The sequence below is a fragment of the Diachasmimorpha longicaudata genome, chromosome 4, assembly GCF_034640455.1.
Source record: "Diachasmimorpha longicaudata isolate KC_UGA_2023 chromosome 4, iyDiaLong2, whole genome shotgun sequence".
Taxonomy (NCBI): Eukaryota; Metazoa; Arthropoda; class Insecta; order Hymenoptera; family Braconidae; genus Diachasmimorpha; species Diachasmimorpha longicaudata.
In genome coordinates, this window is record NC_087228.1 from 4,887,498 (window position 1) to 4,912,812 (window position 25,315).

Genomic DNA, 25,315 nt, shown 5'->3' on the forward strand with positions numbered 1-25,315 from the left:
CGTTGTACACACGCGATTTGCCCCGGGGGCCCTTGTCACGCGGGAAAACGAGACAGAGAGCGTCACGTTTTCATGCCTCCAAGTACAACACACGTCGTAAGCCAACGACTAGCGTGTGTGGTCCCCTCGAACTGTCGCTTTACAAAAAGGATACAACTTTTGATAGTCACAAAGGATGTCAGTACTATGGACTGTGTCAATTGTTGCGTTGCCTCTGCAGAAAATATTTTTTTTGATTTTCTAGAGATATTTTTTCACCGTTGGAATATTTTGTGCGATAATTTTTCACCTTTTCTCCTGCACAGGGTGAATCCACTACAAAAGCATTCCACGTGAGTCTATAATGTCAGCGTAAATTACGTAGTTTGTTATACAACACTAAAGAAAAATTAAACGACAAAGGAATTTTAAATTAATTTTTTTCTCCTCAGAATAGTGTTTTAGGTGAGTTGAGCCCTTTTTCCGATCAAGGCCGCGCGAGCGATTTTCTCATTCGATAGAATAATTGTTTAATATTTAATTAGACTAGACATGAAGTCTTAAAAAAATATATTGTAGTGGAAAAATTTATTTTAAAATTATTGTTTGCATAACATAATACATCTACCATATTATAGATCATAGTATATTATATAAACTTATTATTTTATCTATAAAATAATTAAAATAATCATTTTTCAATATATTTTTCATTTTAATTAAATTTGTTTTATATTTGCAATGAAAGTCAAAGTCAATACTAGGCGAATTACATCGATAACGAAAAACGTTAGATTGCTTTTTTAATAGAGGACATACAGGCTGAATACACCACTCTCAACGTCAATGTAAATGACATTTTTTTTTCCAGCAATAAAAAAAATCCAAACGTCAATGAAAATGTTTTCCAGAGAATAATGTATTTTTTATGAGCCCTTGACAGTGAAAAATGTCGAGTACCAACTGTCAATGTTATACAAAACGTGACTCGTAAATTTTTCGAAAAAAAAAAAAAAAGAACCAACCCACTGACACAAGGCGAATGACTCAGACGCGTCCGTAACCACTAGAGAGAGTAAGAAGGGAATGAGAAGTACGAGGAGCATAAAAAAGTGAAATTGTCTTGGGATGATTTGGTCCCTGTTGCTGTTATGCGGTGGGAGGGATTTCAGACTCGATGCAATGGGTAGAACTCGCCCCAACATAAAGATATCACTGATGTCAGGTATAAATCAACGAGAGCAATAATCACAAATAAAACTGGGAACGAGGGTATTCCATATCGGTTAACTTGTAAATTAACTGGGGGAGAAAATATTGTAATAATTTTTTTGAATAATTTAAGAGGTCAGTCTGGTCTACGCCAATTATAAAATATCAAACGACCGATTTATTTATTTACTTTGTATTCATTGAGTCTGTTAATTAACGTTTCAACTTCTGGTAAATAAACCGGCGAATAGCACGACGGAAGAGGTATTTTATTGAATAAACGAGATTTACACTTAATTCAAATGATTAGTAGTTCATTCAAATGAATTAGAGGAAAAAAGTCAAGTGAATTCATTCGTTAACATCAATTGAATTCTTCTATCAGTATATTCCCTACCTTAGAGCCTCTACAACTCCACAACTCCCAGCTAAGTAAGTCTGGGAATTACCGGTTTTTATAAAAATCTTTATGGGGTAATTGAAAGTAATTTTGCGCTCTGTAAATTGTATGAGAGAAGTGCGTTCAAATGATTTTTTTTAAAATCAGCTAACCCACAAAACACCCAATAATCAGTGCGAGCGATAAATCAAACTCACCGCAGCAGTCCATTTGTCTACGCACGAGGTAAAATTTATCCTCACAAGGCACTTGATTGTAATTTATAATACCCAATGGTGGTTGAAGTGAGAATTACCACATGTCAACGAATCACATATCCCCGTTATCGCGTAATAATACAACAAATGCGGATAAATGCATGTGAAGAATTTGTAAAAAAAAATTCCTAGTTGTGTTGCATTTAACATTTTAAAATGTAGAGCTGAGATATTTAAACTTGTTATGAACTGAACTGCCGGGGTATGGGAAAATTATTATGACCGCTGGCTAAATCATTACGTACGTATTCAGGGAAAGAAATTTCATAGGCATTATACGCTAATGCGAGGCATTATTCTTTACAACTCGTCATTTATTATTTATTTTTTTTAACCATTTTTTCATTATCCTTTTTCTCGTTGGTGGGGTTCCGGAGGGCGGTGAGGGCCTGACTACTTCCTAATACTTTGCACGACACGAATAAACGCTCAACCGATATTTATCTTTGGGACTCTGAGGTGCCTCGTAAACCTATGTACTTTATGGTGCAGCCCGTGGCCGAACGTGAGACGAGTTTTCATGGGCGCAATTGAGTTATTGCGGTGGGTGACACGTATTGGACTCTCACTTTTCAGAAGATTTCGGGGGGGGGGAGGAGATGACAATTATCGGAATATTGTGCTTTTGTGTTAAGGTTGTTGGTGTGTAAAATAATTATCCGACCGTTTTCCGATTAATTTTTTATGATGAATTGTTTTAAAAAGGAGAAGCAAAGGGATGACTTTGTGGTTGAGACTGTTGGCTTTGAATTTGAGATAGAAATTTTTCAAATTTGGGGAACTTTTAAGGAGTTTATGTGGTGCGGCATAAATTAGAAATTTTTTAAAGTCAATCAGAACCCCCGTCAGTGAATGGAACATAACAAAATTAATGCGATTGACGGTTTCGATCTCGAGGAATAATTACAAAACGTTCATAAATTTACATAATCAGGAATTGTTATGATGGAGAATACATAGTTATGTTTCAGGTGTCCGGACACAACATAATTAATGAAGGGAGGAACTTTTGACAGAGACTGTCGTGCGACAGGAACCTTAAGTGCTTTTGAATTAATTAAAGTTCGTAGATAATTATTAAGAAGGTGATTTTGTTTTAGTTACCTGGTTTGAAGAGGTACAAATATGCCTCGACTTTTCAGAATGAAAATCAAAAATTTGTTCGGTGTAGAAGTTAATTCATTTTGACGATTTAAGCAAGAGGCGGAACAATTGGATTGCAAAATTTAACGTTCTTTTGCAAATTAGCCTTTTTACGACTTCTAGAAAATTGATTCGCTGGTGTACTTTTTGTTGATTGCCGACACTTTTATTTGAATAATTATAAAGACATGAGTTTTTTAAATAATGGCACATGAAATGGATTTTTAAATAATTATCACCATTCAAGAGCAAAGTGGAGGAAAGGGATTTCAAAATCCATCAAATTATTTATTTTACGACTTCTGGGGACATTGCGTTATTACTGTTTTTTTATTTAGTTCGAGAGGTGCAATGAGACGTCAGGTCAAGGAACTTTGATATTTTTAAAAATTTAACTTCTAACAAAACCGGAATTTCATGGAAAAATTCCCTTGTTTACTACAATTTCTTTGAAAATTGTAAACATTGAATAGAAATTTCTCAAATTGATGTTCAATGTTCAATTATTTCTAATCCAATAATCACATTGAAATTCACACTTTCCATTGGTTATTCACAAAAATATTAAATTCTCGATGTCGAACATAAATATAATAAATATAATACATATATGAAAATCCTAGAAAATAAATGCGGAAAAATTCCTCACGAATGATTTAACCTCTTTTAATGCTGAGGCATTAACTCTCGTTTTATGAAATTCCGGGATATCGAATTAACTGCGAGTGCCAGTGACAAAGACAAAGAGAATTTTCCGAGCACTCCTAGACAAACGTAATTCACGTGTTGTAAATTAAAAAATGCCAAGGTACATGTGAAAATAGCATGAATATCTATCATCACGAGTGAAGTTTGATGTATACACGCCGGTTAAATCCAGGTGGCACATGCACTCGGGATTAAGTATATCACCCTGTGATTCAAACTCTCATTAAAAGTCCGGATATTGGATTTTAATGAGCACTTCAAAGTATCCAACTCCCGGTCTTGAGATTAACGGTTTACTTTTCATCGTCGTGCTCCAACGAACAGTCTAGCTACTAGTCCAATCGATCTCTGTCCCGTCTGATTGTGAATGTTCTCTTTCCATTTGGTTTCAATTATTCAATGGATTTTGGTTAATTAACGTATTCCGGATTTTCTTGATCAATCAAATGTCCAAGGGAAGTTGCTGAAATTTCCACAAATAATCCACCAACTGCTCCTTATAATTCATCAGCACTAATTAAGATAAATCGTTTGACATTACGAAATTCATTATTTTAGTGTACATCCGCAGGGGGAAAAATTGCTGCAATCAAATGTTAAATTATTGCTGTTGAATAAGTTATTTCCCTCGATATTTTCCCATTCTATCCTATTTTTAACTCGTGAAAAATCTATTTCGAGCTCAATTGAACCTGAATTATTCAGCTTCATGAATTAATCCCACGTATTCAACAATTTCAATCTCACCTCAATCTCAAGTTATGCATTAAAAAATGCAACAAATTCACTGGCAAATATCACAGCTCTCGTTTTTCAGTTTACAAAGTGCATTTCATCGACTGATTTTTCAATCAAGAAGTGACTGAAAAATTCAATTAATACTTCCATTCGATCCCTGAATTTTAATTTTCTCCATTTGATATTTCCCTCCATCTATTTTTCACCCCCCAAAAAGCGAAATAAAAAACCACCTCTTTTGTTTTCAAACCCAGTAGAAATGTGAAAACAATTCTTGATTGAGAAAAAAAAAAAAAGTATTGATGAAGGATTTGCATGGAAATTCGTAGCATGCAATACTCTATGGAATGTATAATTGCAAACTGGGTCCCGCGGAGAGGGGAGGGGGCACATGATCGAAAGGAATTTCTTCAGTGGAATCGTGGTGCTGGCGCGGCGTTGATTGAAAACCATGCCAGAGTACAATTTCACTCAACACCGGAAATTGCAGTGGCATAAGCGCATCTTCCATAAACTTTTTTTTACCTGTCACGAAGTTGAATTAATTCCACATCCGTATTACCCTTAGAAAATCCCAGAGTACATAAATGAAAAAAAAAATATAATAGCTGTTCCTAAGTTTCTTATCCACACTATCAACAGGAATCATCCGAAAAGAGTGAAATTAAAATAATAATATTGCACACCATGAAAACATAAATTGATTTATCCAGCAGAATCGAAGTTGAAACATTTAAATTGCTATAAATAAATAGACGAGAGTAGATAAATACACGAAGAACCACTGGACCGATCTGCTCCAAAATCTAATGTTCTAAGTTACGCGAAGAGCTATCGATTGCATCATTGACATTCATTATTCAGAAATCATTAACGAAAATTGTCCATGTTGGGTCGTGAATAACTTGAAATTCGCCATTCTCATTGATGCACTGAATCAATTTTGAATATCAAATGACGAAACTCCTCGAAATTTCCGGAAAATATCGACCATAAAAATCCGCCTGTTTCGCAAACCGAAAACCCTCCAATCTCCCCATAATCGTCCATTAAATTACGAGGTGCCACATCAGCATTAACCCTCCCCCCCCTCCTCCCTCACCAATAGCATTCAAAGCCCTGCGTAGAAGTCATGCAAATGTCTGAGAGTCACGCGACGCCAATTTCTCCCAAGCACCCCCACATTTGTATCGACGTATTTGAAATAGCAGTGCCCTATCGGCATTAATGACTCCCCCAGGTCCATTAGATTGAATTTTCAAATGGATTTCCAGGTGTCCAATTCTCCCTGTAATCCCATTTATACTTATGAACTGGTAGGAAGGGGGGGAGGGGGGGGAAGTTACGTGCCTTATAAACGTAGGGTCGATTAATCCACGTCCAAGCAAATTAAATGCTATTTTGAAAGCAACCTTTAATCGTTTTCCTGAATAATAAGTTCACCTCAACCACAAAGAAACCTCTTCCGTTTTCCTTTATCCCCATTAATTCCACGGAAAATACAAAAGGATAAAAAACCGGTAAAAAATTGAAAATAAAATGGATTTTGACGTCAAAGCGTCTGCACAGTCGTTCCTCATTGAAGTTTAACGACTCTACAATAATCTTGTAAAAAAGAGTTTAATGAAAAAGCGAATGAGACGAGATAAAAAAAAAAAATTGGAGGGGTTGGAGAAGGGAGGGAGAAATAAAAGGAAGCAAAGACCGTGATGAGATAGACCAGGTATTCACATATATACTTGAATTGCAGACGTACATACCAACCATCCCTATGTACTATCCCCTCTGCGTATACACCAAACTTAATAAACCGTCTGAATCGATTCAACCGTGCACGATGATTACTGTTCGTTAGTAACTCATCTAATTTCATGGAATAATAGTGAAGTAAATACGAAACATGAGGAGAGATATAGCCTAAACTGCAGTCATGATGAGTAATTTAGTGAGGAAGGAAGAAATTGGGTTCTCTTGATCAAAATAAATTGATTGCGATAGTGATGAATGAGAAATATTGGACGAATAGATTTTCAGAATAATGGGACTGATTGTTAGGCTTGTGCATACACCAAGAAAAATATTGAAAATATTAGGGGTCTCCATTTTTCTCTAAATTTTTCAAACTAAAATGGCTGGAGTTCCAATCTCACGTATTTCACATTTGAAATTAATTGATCTAGCTTTATTTTTATAATAATAGTATTATATAATTATAGAACTATATAATTGGAAAATGATTATAGATTATAACATGAGAATCCTCATATTACAATTCTCCTTGACACAATTAATACTATTAATCATGAATTAAGTTCTAGAAGTTGATGTGCACTTTATTGTTAATCTTATATTATCCTGAATTCACTTTCCAACTTATTAAATAACTCTCATTTTTTACTAAAACAGCTCTTACTTTTATTTAGATTTATCTCATCAGAACGAAATCAAGGACGAGATTGGTATTTTAATTTTCCCTCGATACTGATTCTTCTTCGTCCAATAATTTGATAATTTTGAGTTGATTTTGATTATCCAGAAATCGATAAATGGCTCCATGTAATCACACGCTTCTCTGTTTTCAGAATATTTGAGTACGGAATCATCTCCAGAATTCATGACGCTGTCCAGACTCGATTGTACCAACCAGGTTCGATTATTATTGAGATTGGATAATCATACCATGTAAATCGAAACCCAACACGCACCCGAGTAAATTACAAAGTTGCTGTGTACGTGAATACAATGCAGTTGGCTGGGTACATCTGCACCTCATGACACATTGTGGAATTCAACATGACTGGTGCAGGTCTCACAGCAAGAGAGGTTTAATGCAGAATAGCTATTTCGATGGTTGAGAGGTCAAGGCTTGCTGTTGGCTGGGGTATGTGAAATCTTTTCTCAATTTATGCTGTTTCGAATGAATTCCAAGTGTCAACGGTGAAATTTATGCATGGGAGAGGTACATAAATCTACAGTCCTCACTGCTTCCTTGGATATGATGGGAATTCTCATGGTGGAGGTAGTGAGAACTTTCAGGGCGGGAGTCAGAAGTTTCTGATATTTTTCAATAAATTTTCTGGTACCTTAAATATCAGTTACTCCAGTTAAAAAAACAACGCCCAGAATTTTTCGATTCCCCTGAAATTAATTTTATTAATATGGATTTTATTAATATGTTTAATGAATATAATTTCATTGATTCCTATGTGAAATCCAAAATTCAGTTATTATTTCACTCTGAAAAGAACTATTCAATTTACTGCTCTCAACAATATTGATTTTTAACAAAAAAACTCCACGATTCCATTTACAACTTGAAAAATACAACTCATCCCATAATTGCAAACTCTAATCCAATCTCTCCCCCCCACAATTTCCAATATTTTTCGTTTATTCCGCAAGTTCCTCCAACATCAAAAAAATACCGACACAGTCAGGGTTGAAAAAGAGGTAAAAACTTTTCCGGTGTAATATCTGTAACGCGGCTAGAAGATCTCGGGAATTAAACTTTGCAGAAGTCAGCGCAATACGTCAGCCTCCCCACCCTCCCGCTTCAATATCACCGGGACATCATCCTAGACTATTCTTGTTTCCTCATGAAAGTACATTATGTACATTTATATTTACTCCATTAAATAAGGAAGCAGCTGGATCTAGGTGTGTTGAGTGGATTAGCTCACTCCATTGTCTTCACAAATCACCATTTGACCTGATCTCTTCTCCCCCTTTACCCCGCCATTATTCACAATTTGTTAAATGTTAGACTTCCGTGATTCGTATCGACGAGGCAAGTGTCGAAATGTAATTTGAGAGAATGAATTGTGAACAAAATCGAAGGGACAACTCATTTATAAATTCGCGATATAGAGGAGTTATCGTAATTTACCAGAAAATCGCATCTTGATGTTCCATCAGGTCTTCACCATTCAAGGTCTCTACATCATTTATAGACTATTTTCCAAGAGGTGTCTCTGTGTGTGTGTATGTATGTATGGTCCAATCTGTGCACCCAAATTTTCGTTAACGATTTCTCAATAATGAATGATGTGCTCACAATGAGAAGATCTCGAAACTTTTTCATACTCATCAGGTTTTTAGCTAGAATCTATGTTTTGGGCTCGTGGATTGTGAATGTGATAACCATTTCGGTGAAATTAACTCTCGTCCATTTATTCATAACAATTTGAATGTTTAAACTTCGATTTGGCTGGAAAAATCAATTTCTCTTTTCATAGAGTGCAATATTATCATTTTGAAACCACTCTTTGCTACCGATTCAAATTTGCGTCAATAATAAGAAGTTTAAACAACCCACTCCTACTTTTGTTCGGGATTTGCCACAAAAAAAAACTTCAAGTTTCAAAACTGAATTGAATAATCTGTGAAAATTCGTGATTTATCTTGACATTTATTCCCTCCTGAAACACATCAAAAACAAAATTCAAAATCAATTGAAAATTAGCTGTCAATAAAAAATGATGGTCACGATTCTATTCACTAAACAATTTTCAAGTTAATCTTGATGGATTTTGCTGAACTCAATACTTCCATCCGGAATTCTAACGAAAAATCCACCCTCACGCCCATCACCATTTAATTGGATCTAAAATTTAATTCCCAACATTAAATCCTCATTTTTCTCCCAACTCCAGTGTGTACATCCTTTATGGTCTTTCAATCTGCGTTCATTCATCCTTTTATAGTTTCCCCAGCGTTCGCTCGTACCTCAAACCCCTTTCATTTTGTTTCAATGTGGCAAATGGGTATGAAAAAGGTGGCACGAAGAAGCAGAAAAGAGTTTGAAATAAACCTAAAAGAGAAGTAACGGAGAATGAACGAGAAAAAGAGATGGCTCACTCCGGGCAAAATATATCTGTACATTTCGCGGAAATATGTATTAACCATCTGAGATATTGCGAATGGAAGGCAAATTATATGTCCACAAGAGTTTTTTTTTGCATTAAAAGAATTTTATTCCCTTTCATCATCCCCAGACATTCAATCAAATTTGCGATAATTCTCATCTTTCAAAGAGAATATTCTCATATTTTCCAATTCCGGGAGTTAGACAATTTAATCCTTCGATTAATCTGCAGATTTTCTGGGATTAATTGAGGCGCATGCATCGGATTAATGGAGTTGACCACCACTATCAATCATCAGCAAATAACAATTTTTCTTTTCTCAATATTTTTTTTATCGTATTGTTTTTTCAGTTTTTCTTTTTGGGTACCAAACGGTCACCGGTTCGTGATATGTGATGAAAAGGTTTTCTTCGCTGTGATAAACGAGCCTGTGTTCTACCGCCATTGTGCCAGCTTTTGCTATTAAGGGACGGAGGGAATTTCGAGGTTTAAGCCTTTTCCTGTACTGAATGAGTTTGTAAAGAATTTGGGGGAAAAGTCATTAATAATTTTTTTATCATTTTTCAGTGAGAGTCGACGGGCAAAATATGGGGGAAAAATTGAGAATATTCTTCTGAAATTATCAACAATGAAACAAGGATTATGGTTACTATTGTTTGTCTATTTATCTATTTTTTCTGGTTATTTGCGCGATTTCCTATTATTCTATTTTCCTTATATTCTGCAAAGGTACTGTAGAAGTACCTTAAAAATTTGAAAAGAGAAAAATCATTCGACCCATTGTGCATTTTTTAAAATTATAATGTCATAAAAAATTGAAATTGCATGAAAAGGAAAAGGAAAATGGTACACTTCAATTCAATTATTAAACGAAAATTCATAAAAATCGAAAAAGCGCCATTTAATATGTTCTCGAATTCTCCATTAATTGACATTCGCTACTGAATATTCAATAACGAATATTCATGCTTTGAATAAAAATTTAGATAAATTTGGAAACTCGCGTCTCTGTGCTGTTAAAAAATTCACGATATCGTTGGATTTTCACTAATATTTGAACAGTCATAATTATTTTCTCCCCAAATAAATCTGATATCTTCAATAACCAGTGAAATTTCAGGGGGTAGCCATTGGTGAATTATACACAAGAACTGTCAATTATCAAATATGAAAATTTTTCCATTGAGAACATTTTCCCCAGACAATAGACTCTGCCGAGTCCATCAAATCCCGGAGAGAAACCGTAAATTATGATCGGCAAATTGAGAAACTTTTTCCACTTTTTTTCTCCACAGCCTCATCTGTCAGATGCAAATGTTTAAAGTCCATGCATTTCTAATGAGCACACACAACAACCGCACGATTCACCTGTCCCCACAATTCCCCTTCCATCCCTCCACCTCCCACAACTTCTCATCCACCTGATAAATCGTCCCATTCTGTGATTAGAAAGTGGAACGATTCACAATTAATAACTATCGCTGGTCTACAGCATTTAGTTTCACAGATCAACAAAAACTTTCACCAGCGGTTTGGAATTTACCGGATAAATAATCAAGTCGTGAATACCCTATCCCATTGTAATTTCTAGTAATCCCTTTCATTACGTAAATCCGTAAATTGGCGAGAAAGAATGATGGTGGGAAGAGGGAGGGGGAGTGGGGATGATTCACTTCGATTTAATGAAACCTTTTATTTCCTGTTGCTGAAAAATTCCGATGAATGAGATAGGAAGTAATTAAAACGAAGGAAGCTGTTTCCAGGGAGAGTTATGCTCACTATATTTTTCAAATGACTTTGAAAAACCATTTCATTGAGGCACTGGGGGCCCATTTTACACACCCAGAGTAGCCATTAGAAGGTTTAGTACTGTTATAACAGTGAGCTGGAGTACACTGTGATTACAGGTGTACAACTGATGGGAAATTATTGACGTGTGGAGTGATCTCGCCATTTTCATTTGTCTGCGGTCGCGTGAAAATGAAAAATACGGGTGTGAAGAACCCTCATTAAACTAAATATTACTAGTCATTAACATTCCTCACCTAATTTAAAAACAAAAAATTTTTTAAAATTATAACTTTATTAAAAAATTGAAGACCTTTCTCGCTGGAAATTTCGAAGTAGAAAAAATCCATAAAATTCATTTCTCGTTGAAAATTTCGGAGAAAAAAAAATGCATAAAATGTTTAAAAAAATTCCGAAGGACTTGGGTTTACATACGTCGAAAAGTGACTTGAAAATCGTTCCTAGGTGCATGGGCCCCGTTCAGGTACACTGACGGATAAATCAGCGCACAGAGAAAACCCGCAGAGAAAGATAACGGATGCGGCAATAAATAATGCTATCCCCCTCGCCCTCTACCTCCCCCCTACCCTAGCCGTCCAACTTGCCTACTGTCTGTGCACGTTATGTGCACCGTGAGAGACAGTCCGATATACATGGAGCCCTATCTCCTATCTGTCCGATCGTTCACCGCAGTCGCGAGCAATCAATTTGCGCCCCGATAGTCCCTCCCCTCCCCTCCCTCCCCATTCACCCTATTCGCTGTCTTAGACGAGTTATATCGTTCCTCAAAACATTAATTTTCCCCCTTTTTCTCTTTCTTCACTCGTACAAATAAAAAAAGCCCATCTACATCACTTTGCAAATGAAGAAATCTAAAAGTTCAGACGTTAATGTCTGACATTAATTCTTTCTCTTCCTCTTTGTTTCGATAATTTATTCTCACGGAAGACGTGGACTAAAATCATTGCGAATTTTTTTTTTTTTCTCATTTATTTTTATTTCCAATTTAACTTCTTTATTTTCAAATCCAGATTGTAATTCATGGAACTGGGAACAGTCTCAACAGTCCACCAGTGTTTAACAAGAAACTCCAATTAGTTTTCGCGCTCCCGTTATTTATGGGAGCATTCGTCAATGTTACTGCCGGATGAGAGATTCTTGAGTCACACGCGGGGTTTATTAGTATGGGGGAATTGCTGATTTTTAAATTACCAGCGGTGGGGAGGGGTGAGACAGAATGAGGGGAGGAGATCCATAAAAAATTATTATTAGATTAATTTTCTCATGTTTTTTAGAACTAAAAAGTGGAGAAATTGCAGACAACTTTATTCGCAATTTACATTTACACTTTGTGAGTAAACAATTTTTGTTTGTTTCGATGGCAATGTTTCTTCGGGTGAATCGAGCAATTTTTCTTATTTTAAGCAAAACATTCAACAGAATTTTTTGGCTTTTGTGGAGAAAAAACATATTGTCTGCCAGTGTTTCCCCAGGACACCTCTCTCACGTGTACATAACGCATAAACATGCTCGACAGTGCGACGACAACTGGACCACAACGGCGCGTAACGCTTGTCAACAAACACTGGGCGAATTTTCCTACATCCGTTGCCCCCTCCCCTCACCACCAGTCTTTTCATGTACCTTCGTACAGGGACAAAGAAAATGTGTTTATTTTCCGACATACGCTACTGATTTTTGAAAACAAGTAACGGATTTTCAGGAGTTTATCAACAATAAACTCAATCAAAAAATTGTTTCATTAAAATTAAGTTAATTTAACAATTCTAGGAATAAATTTATTTTTCAAGTAAACCAATTCATTTATTTTTTCGAGATTAATTTGTAATTAATATTTGTAATCAATAGATTACTTATTTGTAATTGTTCCTAACTATGATTTGGTTGAGAATAGTGAAACGTTTGAATTACTTTTTTGTTTTATTTAGATGAAGAATTTTTTAGCCCTTGATGTGAGAATGAATTTCCAGAAATTGGAGGTGGGATGAGAAGTTGAAAAAGGAGTAACAAACTTTTTCTATAAAAATCGTCGAAAAAAAAAGCTATCACGTTCTCTCGACTCCAGCATTACGTCAAAATGCTCGACATTTCACATTAAATTGACATAAAAAATAATGGCGATGGCGACACGGCGGAGCGACAATATCATTTTGGATGCAACCTCCGCCCCACGTCGCACGGTGGTCCAGCGTCTCTCGTAATTAAAAAAATTTTTCCTCTGACACGAAATTAATTTAAAGCAAAATTCTCCGGTTATTTGATTTTTTCCTTGTCTTCTTTCGAATTAACAACAAAGCACCGAAAAATAGAGATAAAAAAAAAATTCTGCATCACTCCAATTAAATTTTTCATCATAAATTAAAGCGACAAAAGGATATGGAAAAGACTTTAATTTACTTCGGAATAGGAAAATAATCCTCTTGGAATTTCAATTAACGGAGAATGACGGAGGGGTTGAGAGAAACTGGAGAAAAATCGTTCGGACAGTTGACAATTAATTACCCCCAGACCCTCGGCTCCCTATCATCTATCACCGATTTCAATTAAAAATGTCTCTTAAAATATTGAAAAAAATTTTCATCAATCTATAACGTCGAACATTATCAGATAAAAAAAAATCCGTAATTAACGTACCCCTCTCCCCTCACCACCCCTCAATATTTTTCTTCTTAAAGTTTATATGTTGAAGAATTTCAGTATTTTCTGCTCAAATTATTTATATTTTGTAAATCGAAATTTAATTCTAAAATTTGTAAAATCCATTCTTTCATCCCCAAAGCATTCACTAAAAAAATGGACCCATTTCACCCCAATGTCAGCAAAAAATTTGGCAAACAACTCTTCAATCACCCCCCCCCCCTTCCTGATACATGTCAAAGCGATTTCCACTTATTTTCCGGAAAGTTGTTCACGACTTTTCCCCTCCTCAAATATTATCAATTAAACCCCTCAATAAAAAAAACAAAAAACTCACCTTATAAGTGTACTGATCAAACATCCTGCAGACGTCAAGATCACCAGTTAGCATCGAATATCCAGTCTCCATACTGCCGTGTTGTCTCTTCCTCTCCTCTCCTGGAATTGATTCCACCGTGATTAAATAAAAAACCCCAGGTCTACCCTTCTACAACTATATTACTCCTCGAATTACTCTTTAATTCTTTCAATTTTATCACGCACCAACACACATGGAACCAGTACCAAACAAACTTATGGAGATTGCACTGACAATACCGTCGCTCATGATAAGAAAAAAAAACCACTGGTAAGATCCAATATTCCTCCAAGTTCCCACCAAAAAGTCAATCACCGAGTATTAAAATCCACAGCTGCACACGTCATAAACACGCGTCGAAAAAAAAAATAATTAATCGCACTCTAGTCACTCAATCTCCGTTTCAATTCAGCATTCACAGCACAAAATCGTAAACACCGGTTTTCTTCACGTGTTGATAATACACGAGCGTGTCAATGTGCCCACACACGCCAATGACAGCAGAAGACAGTGGTGGGGGAACAGGTCTGACATAATATCCACCAATTCCACTGTATTTTCTTGGAGAAAAAAAAAAAAGTGAAAAAAAATTGTGACACGACTAAAAGAGGGGAATCCCCGTAAAAATCGGTCGTGTAATACCGGCGGTAGAGGGGACCAATTGGACGAGTGTTTCCCACTGGTGCGTCTCGGATAAGGTTATGTAGACAAGCGTGCGTTACTAGCGCGGGTTATAACCAATTGGAGGTTAGTCCAGTCAGTTGTTAACGAATTGGCGTCTTGTGTGCGCACGGTGTGCGTGCTCCGCTGATAGTAGTCGTCCTTTCGCGGGCAGCCTGCGCTTCGTTCACTGTCGAGTATCTCTTCTGCCCCCTCCCCTCTTTCATCCACCCCCCCACCCCCGACTCACCGGGCTGTCTGCTCTACTACGGACACTACTACTCACCCCCAAAAACCCACCGCTGGGTCTCCTACCACAACTGGCTGAGGACTAGGTGCATGAGAAGAGCGGATTCGTGGAATACGATTTTCGTACTCTCTCGGATGAGTGGGAGGCGCATGCTGCGCTCTTGGTTGGATTTTGTCGGCGGGAGGGGTGGGGAAGGGGTGCGCAGATGGGGAGGAAAAGGAGAATAGCCCGCGTCGAAAAAAAATTTCGATGATTTTTCGGTTTCAATAGATGATTTATTAGGGGTTAATATTATAAAATTTTTATGGGTCTTGGGGTGTGATGGGCTTGATGGGGTGTCTGTGGGGGTGTCGGTGGAATTTCTGAAATGTTTTTTTTTTGGACTTTGATGAAATATTTATTTTGACCAGGGAAATTTTTTTTTAAATACGAAGAGCTGTTTAAAATGAAATTTAGAGACGATAATTTTTAATTTCCCGCGGTTTTCGGGAAATAATGAGATCATTGAGATGATTGATTGGGTTGGGAAGGATTTTGTGATTTCACGGTGGTGAGATTTTAATATACAGAATTATTTCATATTATTTTACTCATTTTATGAATTATTTTTATTTAATGGGGTAGTAAAACGGCTCTTTAGAATATTCAGTTGAAGACAAGAGGGTTGATTTGGTGAGACAGAAGATAGGGAAATGTGAATGAAGATTTTCCATCCAAGTTCAATTATTTTCTCACTCCAATTCTCATACTTCGCAATAATTTGATTTCAAATGAAACTTCAGTTCACCCCCGGGTTTGTTTTCTGACGAATGCAATTACTGAGCCCCTCCCTAATGCCCGTGTAGCCCCCACGTGGATCGATAATTCATTACGATCCCCAATCCGGAAAGCAACCTAAGCACAAACAGTCGAGTTTAATTACAGACAACTCGAGTACTGACGAAACTTCTCATAAATATATGGGAGGTATCCGAACAACTGGATAAATAATTGACGAAAAATTTTCCGGATTCGGGATAGAGGCCCTCTGGGAGCTATCGTTATGATGTCAGAGTTTTTTTCGACTCTTTGAAAATTTATGGAAATTATAAATCGGTGGGAAGAGCAATTTTCGTGATATTGCACGGAAAAAATTTCAGTACAAAATGTGGAAAATATTTAATATTTCTATTCTTTTTAAATTTTAATCCACACGGCTCCATCTAAACACCTGCAAATATCCAAAAAATCTATCTCAATATTAAAACGAACATTGTCAAACCGAAATTGACAACATTGCTGCTTCTTTTTTCAATAACAAATAAAATCAAAATTAAATGAATTATGAATTCAAACAAACCGCCTCAGACGGCTGAACCAACGAGCCATAAGCGTGAGAGGATTTCGAGCTATCGATAGCTTCGATATTTATCTTTTTTACAACAAGACGCCCCAACCTAATCAATTAACATATCAAATGATCAATTACCTCATGAATCCACCCTATTCAATACACGAACACCGTCATTGTTATTTACGAATTCCCCAAAACCTCTGTAACAAATATTGTACCCAACCACCTAATCTACCTCGAAAAAATCCTTTCAGTAGTTTCAGCTGCGTCACCTGGCCATCCCGATCACACTGCGTGAAGAAATCCCGATGGCATAATGGCCCCAGGGGAAAGTATTCATAACTAGCTATCCGGGATGCCATAAGCAGTCGTCACCCACACCATTTGTGTCTGTATCACGTGTTCGCACTCTCCTAGTATCACGTGGTGGCTTTTCATTCATGAAGCACGCTCCAAACGGGTATATAAACGGCCCACAAACGGATGCAAGCACGGACGAGGGAGTGAAACAGAGCTAGTGTGGAAAAGAGACAGAATGAGAAATCGTGCAGCCCAACCACTGAGGCTGGTAATGCGGTGGTTGACGACGTGATGGTGTTGGAAGCGAGAAGACGACGGCGCGGGGCACGTGTCTCAGTTAGTAGTAGTGGTCGTTTTACCAGACAGGAAGGCACCCAAGTATAAACCCAGAGAGTGGAGGTGGTGAGTTGTAGTGGCTTGGTGGGTTTAACAGCGGTGGGCTTTGGGCGCACCGGGAGCCACGCCAGCAAACCCAACGGGGTCAGCCGTGATATCTAAATTCTTCTCTCTCTCTCACTCTCACTATCACTCAATCTCTCTCTCTCTCCCTCTCCTTCATTCTCACTTTATTTTTTACCACCATTGAGAGGCAACTACGCTCTTCTTTCAGGCTCACCTTCATCACACACTTTTAAAGCCACCCTCGAGTTAAAGGGCAGAGTCAAGCTGCTTGACTCTACTCTGCCCTTTTACTCCACTGGGACAAGGGTTGCAAGACGAGACGTCACGTGGTACTTTCACTTTCAAGGGGTTAAGTGTCGGCTGTCGTGATTCCGGAAGGGGGATAGGGGTGGGTATTGATTGAGATTGTTGTGGTGTTTGTGACCTTGAAGGATTGACGGTGATGTGTTTTCATTTTAAATTATTTTGACGAATTGGAAGGGTTTTTTTGATATATTTTTTATTTCATTTGAGAGTTTTTTGAATTAAATTTAGTTTAACGGATTTGGTGATGATATTTTCTCAAGTAGAAGACGAGGGGAATTAATATTCCAGTGATTTATGATGTTTATTATGAGATCTGGGCGATCTTGAGATGTCATGATAATTTTTTTTATGTATTCCACCCTTTTCAGTGAATTCAGAATTTAATTGATAGTTTAATACATTTGGTTGCATTCAAATTACGCGAAAATGGAATTTCAAGATATTTTTGGAGTTGAACTTCTGAAGAATTGAATAAATACTCTAAGTAGTTGCGGCCCGGCATGCAGCAGACGCATCATTTTTCACGCCAACGACATTATCGCGCGCATGAAGTAAATATTCAAGTAGTCACGGAACCCATTAGATCAGACAATGTTTTCCTTCGATTATTCAGATTTCCATTATTCCCATTGTCTCAAACATTAATTACCTCATTATAAAAAAACTTTCCAATGAATCAGCGATGCTGATGCGTTTTGACGGCATCTCTCTCTCTTTCTCATGCAGTACAAAATTCTCGCTGTTGGATAGGGTTGAAAACACAGGGAGACTTCCTAGTCTCGTCGCGCGCGCATCCCCCACGGGAATCAATATCCGTGAGTTCTCCACCTGCCCTACCCCACCTCACGGGGGGTACCTACTCACTCCACCAATTCCACCCCCTTGTACCCCTTACTACCCAACCCTCTCGCCCCTCTCATCCTGATAAACGTGATTTAGAGGAGGAGAAATCCCTCGATTTCCCCTCCGAAACTTTACTCCCCCGGTCGCTCCCCCAGCGCCATTTTTTATTTTTATTTTTTCATTTTCTCTCCACTTATTCCCTCCCCCTCTCCCGCCCGAACATCTACTAACTCTCGCCATACAACTACAAAACATTCAATTTCAACGTCAAGTTAAAACGAAATGGATTTTCCAGTCGACGTACAGTCGTACTTGAAATGTTCTGTATTTCTCATTTCATTTTCCTTGCGATTTATTTTTCTTATTTTAGCGCCTGGTGACATCAATTTGCTCTGTTATTAGTTTTTCTTTTTTTTGTTTTTGGATGAGGGAGTTTCGAGTGGTTTAAGCCGATGGATTGGATTGTTGCCCGGTAATTGGGGAATTATCTCGGTAATGAGGGATTTGAGAGGTATCTGGGAGGGACATTTTCGATGGGATATTTTATTAGCTTCGGGGGTTGTCTTTGGTACTGGCTGGTTATTCGGTAGACAGATCAATTGGAAATTAAGGAAAACTTGTGATTCGGAGTTCGCTGGGAAATTAATTATTCCGATAATTAGTCGCTTCAGGAGAAATCTCTGGAGACAATCGTCGAGGCAAGTTTTCGCAATCTCATATGATATCATTTGATTTTTCTCTTAAATAAAAAAACTCCTCTTGTCCTTTTAAACATTTTTAGACAGAATTAATTACAATTAGTTTATTATTATAGTAATTATGGTACTAAATATAAAATATATTTGCATTAATTATTTTTTATAATTAAAATTTCTCCCGACAGACAGACAAATGAATATTCAATTTTATTAAACAAATAGTTACTTAAAAACAAAAACAAAATTTTCTGAATCCAAGTAACATCAGTTTCTGAAAATAACGAATTATTTATCGAAAGTAATTGAAAAATTTCCATCGAAGAGGACAATCCCAGTAATAATATTGTTAAAAGTAACTTTAAAAAAAGTCAAAGGACGCGTATCGCATTTAAATGCATATCTTTGGATCTATATTCTCCTGAAGTCTTTATCTCTTTCAATGAATATTTGAAATCCACCTGAAAGGAATATCCAGCGATCATTAGTGTCATAAAAAAGTATATCATTTAAACGACATACCATAGTCCAAAATCTCTCTCCGCCCTATTCATGTCAACTTTTTGATACTCCACTTCACCAATTAATTTTCCCATTCTCCAGTATTTTCTCATAGCGTAATTTTTATCAGGTAAAAACACTTTTGCGAGAGTGCACAACCCGAGGCCAGTGCAGCACATGGTCAATGGCAGTGTAAAAGTGCAAGAGAATAAATACAAAAAATGTGGAGTTTAAGGGGGAAAAAAACTTGAAAAATCCAAATGAGTGAGAGGATATGGGGCCGGAGAAGAATTACAAGCCATTTCAATCGCGTTTCCAATTTCATTCTGGCCACTCCCCCCACTCTGGCGCTCTCTTGCCCTTTGATCCTGTGAATTCATAGGAGGTATGTATGTGGAGGGTGGGAGGAGGAGGGTTAAGTAATAAAAAAAAGACGAGGGGGGATCTCAATGAGATTTATATTTGAATATACGCATTTCTTTTCCTTGTCCGTCGGCTGAGAATTTTTTATTCTCTTCTGGGATATCTTTATTGGCTTTCGTCGATGCGGAAGAGCTCTCGCATGAACCCTTAAGATTCGCATAAAATTTTATTCATCTTCTTTAAAAAAGGGCAAGTGAAATTGCGCGATTTATTTTTCTATCAGTGGTGCAACGGACTTTCCATGCTAGTGCATTTAAATATTAATTTTCCTCAAAATGGATTGAGTTTAGGAAAAAAGGTCATAAGACACTTATTGAAGCTTATGAAATTCTCTACAAAAAAGGTCTGATGAGTAATTACGCTGAATCCTATCGTATGGTAAATATGGCTCATGCAAAAATTCACTCGTAAAATTGCACGGAAATAGAAGAAGATATTTCTCTCGTGCAATTAATTTTCTTTTCACATGCACGTGGTACCCCCGAAAATTCTTCAAAGCCACTCCCCTCAGCATTCACGATTATTCTTGCCACACACAGATGTTATGTAGCCGTGCAAACCTCTCTGGTCCATATCTGGAACTTCTTCAATAGTTACACTAGCTTCCATTACCAGTTCCCTTTGATCTTGTCTAAAAGGCTTACCATTGAGTCACTTTTTTGGACGGAGGATATTACCGTGCGCTCTTCAAGGGGTCCTGAAATGGAAAAATGCCGGTGTACCAATACCATTGTCACTGACTCCAAAATTTATTCCAATGTCGGTGTTGAAGTCTTATTGAATTTATTCAGTCTCAGCCATATTTTTATTCGGTGATCCATTTCTTAAGCTGAAAGAAATTGTGCAAAGCTTCGTCCATATCCTTGAAGATAAAAATCTCATAAAATTTTTCGTCATTTTAAATGTAAAAAGACCTCTTTGAAAAATTTCTCTCTTAAAATCACAGGAATTAAAAATTAATCTTTCAAATTCAAAGCCACTAAATGAAGTAATAAATATTTTTTGTCCCAGTACTTTCACTCTGAACATTTTTATCAGTGCAATTGCTCTATCCATAAGAAATTCATCTAGAGTAAATAAAAAAACATCTCGTCCTGCCATTTCCTTCTCTAAAAAAAATTCTGTTATTTTCTTCTGTAATAATTTTGTTCATTGTGTGCCGCTGGACATTACAAATGAATAAAAAATTATAAGAGGAAATAATTTTCAACCTCAACATTTTTACGCAATTAAAAATACATCCATCTCTCTCTCTGTAATTTTCCGTCAATAAACGGAAAAACTTGAATTGTTTTCTCCTGAAATTATTTTTTTACCTCCCACACCCACTGACATTCAAACAATTTTCGTTACGTAATGTTCTCTGCATTCATTCAATATCATTGCCATATATTTTTTTATGGTGAGTGACAGCTGTCCTCAGTCTCAACATCTAGAATATCGAAATATGAAAATAAAAATATATATCGTGACAGTGTGTACACATTTACTTCATACTTCTTGCTTTTCCACACCTGTGTTACATGTCACGAGTTTTTTTTCACAATCAAAATCCCTGTCACGCATTCAATATGTATATTGCCATTTTTTTTTTCATGTTCAATCAAATATTCCGTGCTTTTTTCCTCCTCCGCCACCCCTCCCCGTTCATCATGGAATTTCATGGCAATTGCGCTCGTGTAGACTCATCAATTCGCTGATAATTTTCCGAGAATGAATAAATCATCGGTGTAAAAAACAGGATGAATGTAATAATTAATCGGCAGCTGCATTGTTAATCAAGTGCAATTCGATTAAAATTATTCAATTAAATTTTATTACTCTTTCCCATTGAAAATGATAAAATGCATGATTCATGGGATGGTGGGGGTGGGGTGAATTGGTGGGTGGTTACGGAGGGGATGTAAATTAAAAATTGGAATTTAATGGAAATACATTCAGATTCATACTCATACAAAATTTATGTCAATACATTGGATAGACACGGACATCGTCAATTTATTCCATTTCCACGTTTTTGTTGATTCACCATGTTTTATTTCGTTATACAATAAAAAGTCATTTTAATTGAAAATTCCTGGTGAATTATTCACGTCTTTTATAACGTTTTTTTGCGCAGAATTTTATTTATTTTTCATTCGGTGGATCATTAATGGAGAACAGAGATATTTATGATTTGCTTTTTACTGTAAAAAATTTATTAATTTTTTTCTCGTGAACTATTTTCAATGTCAAGATTGTTCTATTCAATACTTTTAGTTTAGTTAGATGAGTATTTGATTTTATAATGGGTGAAAATATGGGTAAATAATTTCTGATAAATCAGTTTATAATTAGAGTGAAATACAATATTCACTCTCCTCTGGCGTTAATTTACTGATAAAATTATTCTGTTCGAATGGAGAATAATTCTCATTTTCAAAAATATTCGGAAAATATCTTTTCACATTTCCAAGAGGAACGAAACAACCAGAGGACTCAAAAAAAATGATTATATTATTTCGATACGGGAGATTGATGCTTTTACAGTCGATATAAAAACCGCTGTAACTCCAGTACTTTGTTTAAAAATATGTCCAGCGATATTGGCAGGTTTCTCATAAAAGAAAAACTGAAAAAAAAAGATATCTGCATAACTTTTATGCCAGAAGCCCTCCCCGTCATCGTTAAACTCTCCCCTCGTTCTTTTTCGCGTAATTTTCTCTCTCCACACCGGGACATGTGCCTTGTTAATTGCCATTCTTTTTCAAATATATTCACAAAACGTATCTCTCCCTTGCAGAGCCATCTCATGAAATACAATACAATTTTATGACTTCAATTATCATCGACCGTGGAGCAGTAAAAAGATATCAGAGTACTTCTGTTCGGAGTCTAAAATTGTTTTTGAAAATTCATAAATTGAATATTCACGGTGCATCGTTGCATTAAGGAATTTTACTGGGGTTGGAAAGCAATCTGATGGCCTTGGAACGGGCGGAGAGAGGAAAATTCATTTTAAAATGACGAGGGGATGGGAGAAGACAATGTTTCACTGACTTTTGAAAGAATCGTAAATGGAGTCGGAGTGTGTATTCTCGACTTCAATTTTCAGCTCTAAATTTTGCCCTCCATTCTCGGAAATAAGTTCTTGTAACGACTCTAGAACTTGAGAATTTCATCATTTTTCCCTAATTAAAGTATGATTTAACAAATTAAATAAATAAATGTTTCAAATGATTTTTGGTACATTAGTTCTTATGGAAAATGCACATCTGGCGATTTTTTTAAAGATATTTTTAAATAAATATTTTCCCTATAAATTCTGATATCGATGTCCGAATTCGAGCACTTTATCATAACGTAAAAATATTAAATAAATTTTCCTTCAAAAGCAACGAATCCACGTCCATTAATTCTTGTTGAAAACAATTTGTTTTCCATTGGAACTAGAAAATTGTTGTACTCCCCATCAAATAATTTAATCTACTTTTCTTCCCTCTTTGAACCAAATGAATTCTTATCCGTTTTATTGAATAACTCCAGTAAAATTGAATCGAGTCCATGCGTGTCTTCTCATTCAATATTAATATTTCCTTAATTGAATTCCAAAGCGAAATTTTTCATCACTGAGTTCTCTATTCGAACCCGTCATTCTTTTTTACTCTCCCATGAAGTTGAGGAAAATAGTTAACAAACATGAGAAATTACGAATGAATAAAAAAAATCCCGGAGAAATAAATGGAGGACGTGGAGGCAGGAGAGAACGTTGGAAAATGAGGGGCTGAGGGAATGGGTCGAGAGGGGGAGAATTGCGAGTGAAATATGAATAATGCATTTCTCCAGTGACGCTCAACCCAGTCTTCGGTATTTGAAAAGTCATTTTGCGGAATGTGAAGTGTCTTTGGAGAGCCCCTGGAGGCTGACTAACGAAAAACTTTTTCTCCATCATTTATTTTTCTTGGGATATTAAAAAAAATCTTAACTTTTCTCCTCAGTATTTTTACTCAATTCTGGGAAACACAGAAGAATTCACTCCAAGAACTTCAGACGAGTTTAAGTGCTCGGAAATTAATTCATTTCTTGAGAAGAATCTTTTATACAGTTATACGAGCGCATAATTAATTTAAAAAATTTCTCATTATTAAACATATATTTTTCATCAAATTATTTAAGCCTCACCTTCACCTTAACGTCCTGAAACTTTAAATTTGGGGGACAATAATTCCTGAAGGACGTGATAATAAAATTTGACTCGTGTCCTGAAACACCTTTTCCATCGATACAATCACGAATAATCTTCCGGATTACAAGAGACTCAGCAGTTTGAAACCGCCTCGAATTTCCGACAAGATGAATCGCCAGTTCCGACGGCACACCGCCATCACCAACAGCCCCTAGCACACCAACATTACCCTCTAGTTCACCCCCTTGGCTGCACACACCATCGCATGCACCGAGTTACCGCACGTATTCCACTGTCGAGAAACGTAAGCTGAGGGCCCCCACCCCCAGGGGCTTTAACCACTTGCCTCCTAAGTAGGTCTGGTTCAAGGTCTTGATCCTACGGTCAAGCTGAAAAAGGTTAAAGCGAATCATCCGAAATAGTCCCTCAGCTTCACCCCTCATCCCCTATTTTCCAGTCCAAATGGAATGACAAATGATGAGTTAAATTCAACACTGATGTGCATCACAAGTGGATCACTATTTTTACTTATCGATGCACTCTACAATGCGAGTGAGTGGTTATTAGAGGCATATACATAGACATTGTGCATTGTGTACTAGTGTTTAATGAAGCGTGTGGTTAAATTAACCGTCTTTAGTTACCACAAACAGGGAGAATTCTCCCGTGGTTATGGAGATGTTACATTCACACCACTGCACGACAAAGCCCTCTTTGCGTTAAGTGAAGGGCAATTTTCAACTGAGTAAACAGACGAGAGATAGGTCGGATGCATCGGGAATTGTAGGAGGACAAAGGGATGTGTGAAAAAATCATGTAAACAAAAATATGATTTTCTTTATTTCGAAAGGTGGGAATTTTGCAAATTCTATCCCGGATTTTCACAATTTTTGTTTCCCAATCGAAGCTACGTTATTGATCATCTTTATGATCTTCTACTTTTTTATAGAAATCATATATAATGCTATGCAACGCAAAAATCTGAAAATATTTGTGTGCATTATGCGATTATTTTTTCCAACTTCAACACAAAAAAAGACTAAAAAATTGAAATTTTGTGGAAAAATTGGATTTGTTTTTGAAAAAATTCCGACCAAGTTTCGGGGCGATCAGCGATGGCTCTAATTAACTTTTAAACTTAATAATCTCATCACCCCTGAATTATTTAAATTAACACCAAACGATTTATCAAATTCAAATTTTTTTCAACTTCACAGTTAATTATTTCTAATTATTTTTGAGGAATGAAAAAAGTGACGTTCTCTATTGATCATTTGTTTACTAAATAACCTATTCAGTATTAAAGCAAAAATATAGAGAGATAATGAAGC

At 36.5% G+C, this 25,315-nt stretch overlaps 1 protein-coding gene across 2 annotated transcripts in view; it reads right to left on the reverse strand.

The window, feature by feature from the left end:
• Positions 1-14,858, reverse strand: part of LOC135161320 (TOX high mobility group box family member 3-like) — a 173,866-nt gene extending 159,008 nt beyond the window's left edge. The window contains exons 1-2 of one of the 2 annotated variants that reach the window (XM_064118786.1): positions 14,292-14,858; positions 14,086-14,186 (exon numbers count right to left, since the gene is read on the reverse strand). In XM_064118786.1, the coding sequence (XP_063974856.1) occupies positions 14,086-14,186; positions 14,292-14,355 (165 nt within the window). In that variant the 5' untranslated portion in view covers positions 14,356-14,858. The remainder of the gene's footprint in view (positions 1-14,085; positions 14,187-14,291) is intronic. The other variant, XM_064118787.1, reaches the window with a different exon arrangement.
• Positions 14,859-25,315: the final 10,457 nt, after the last annotated feature.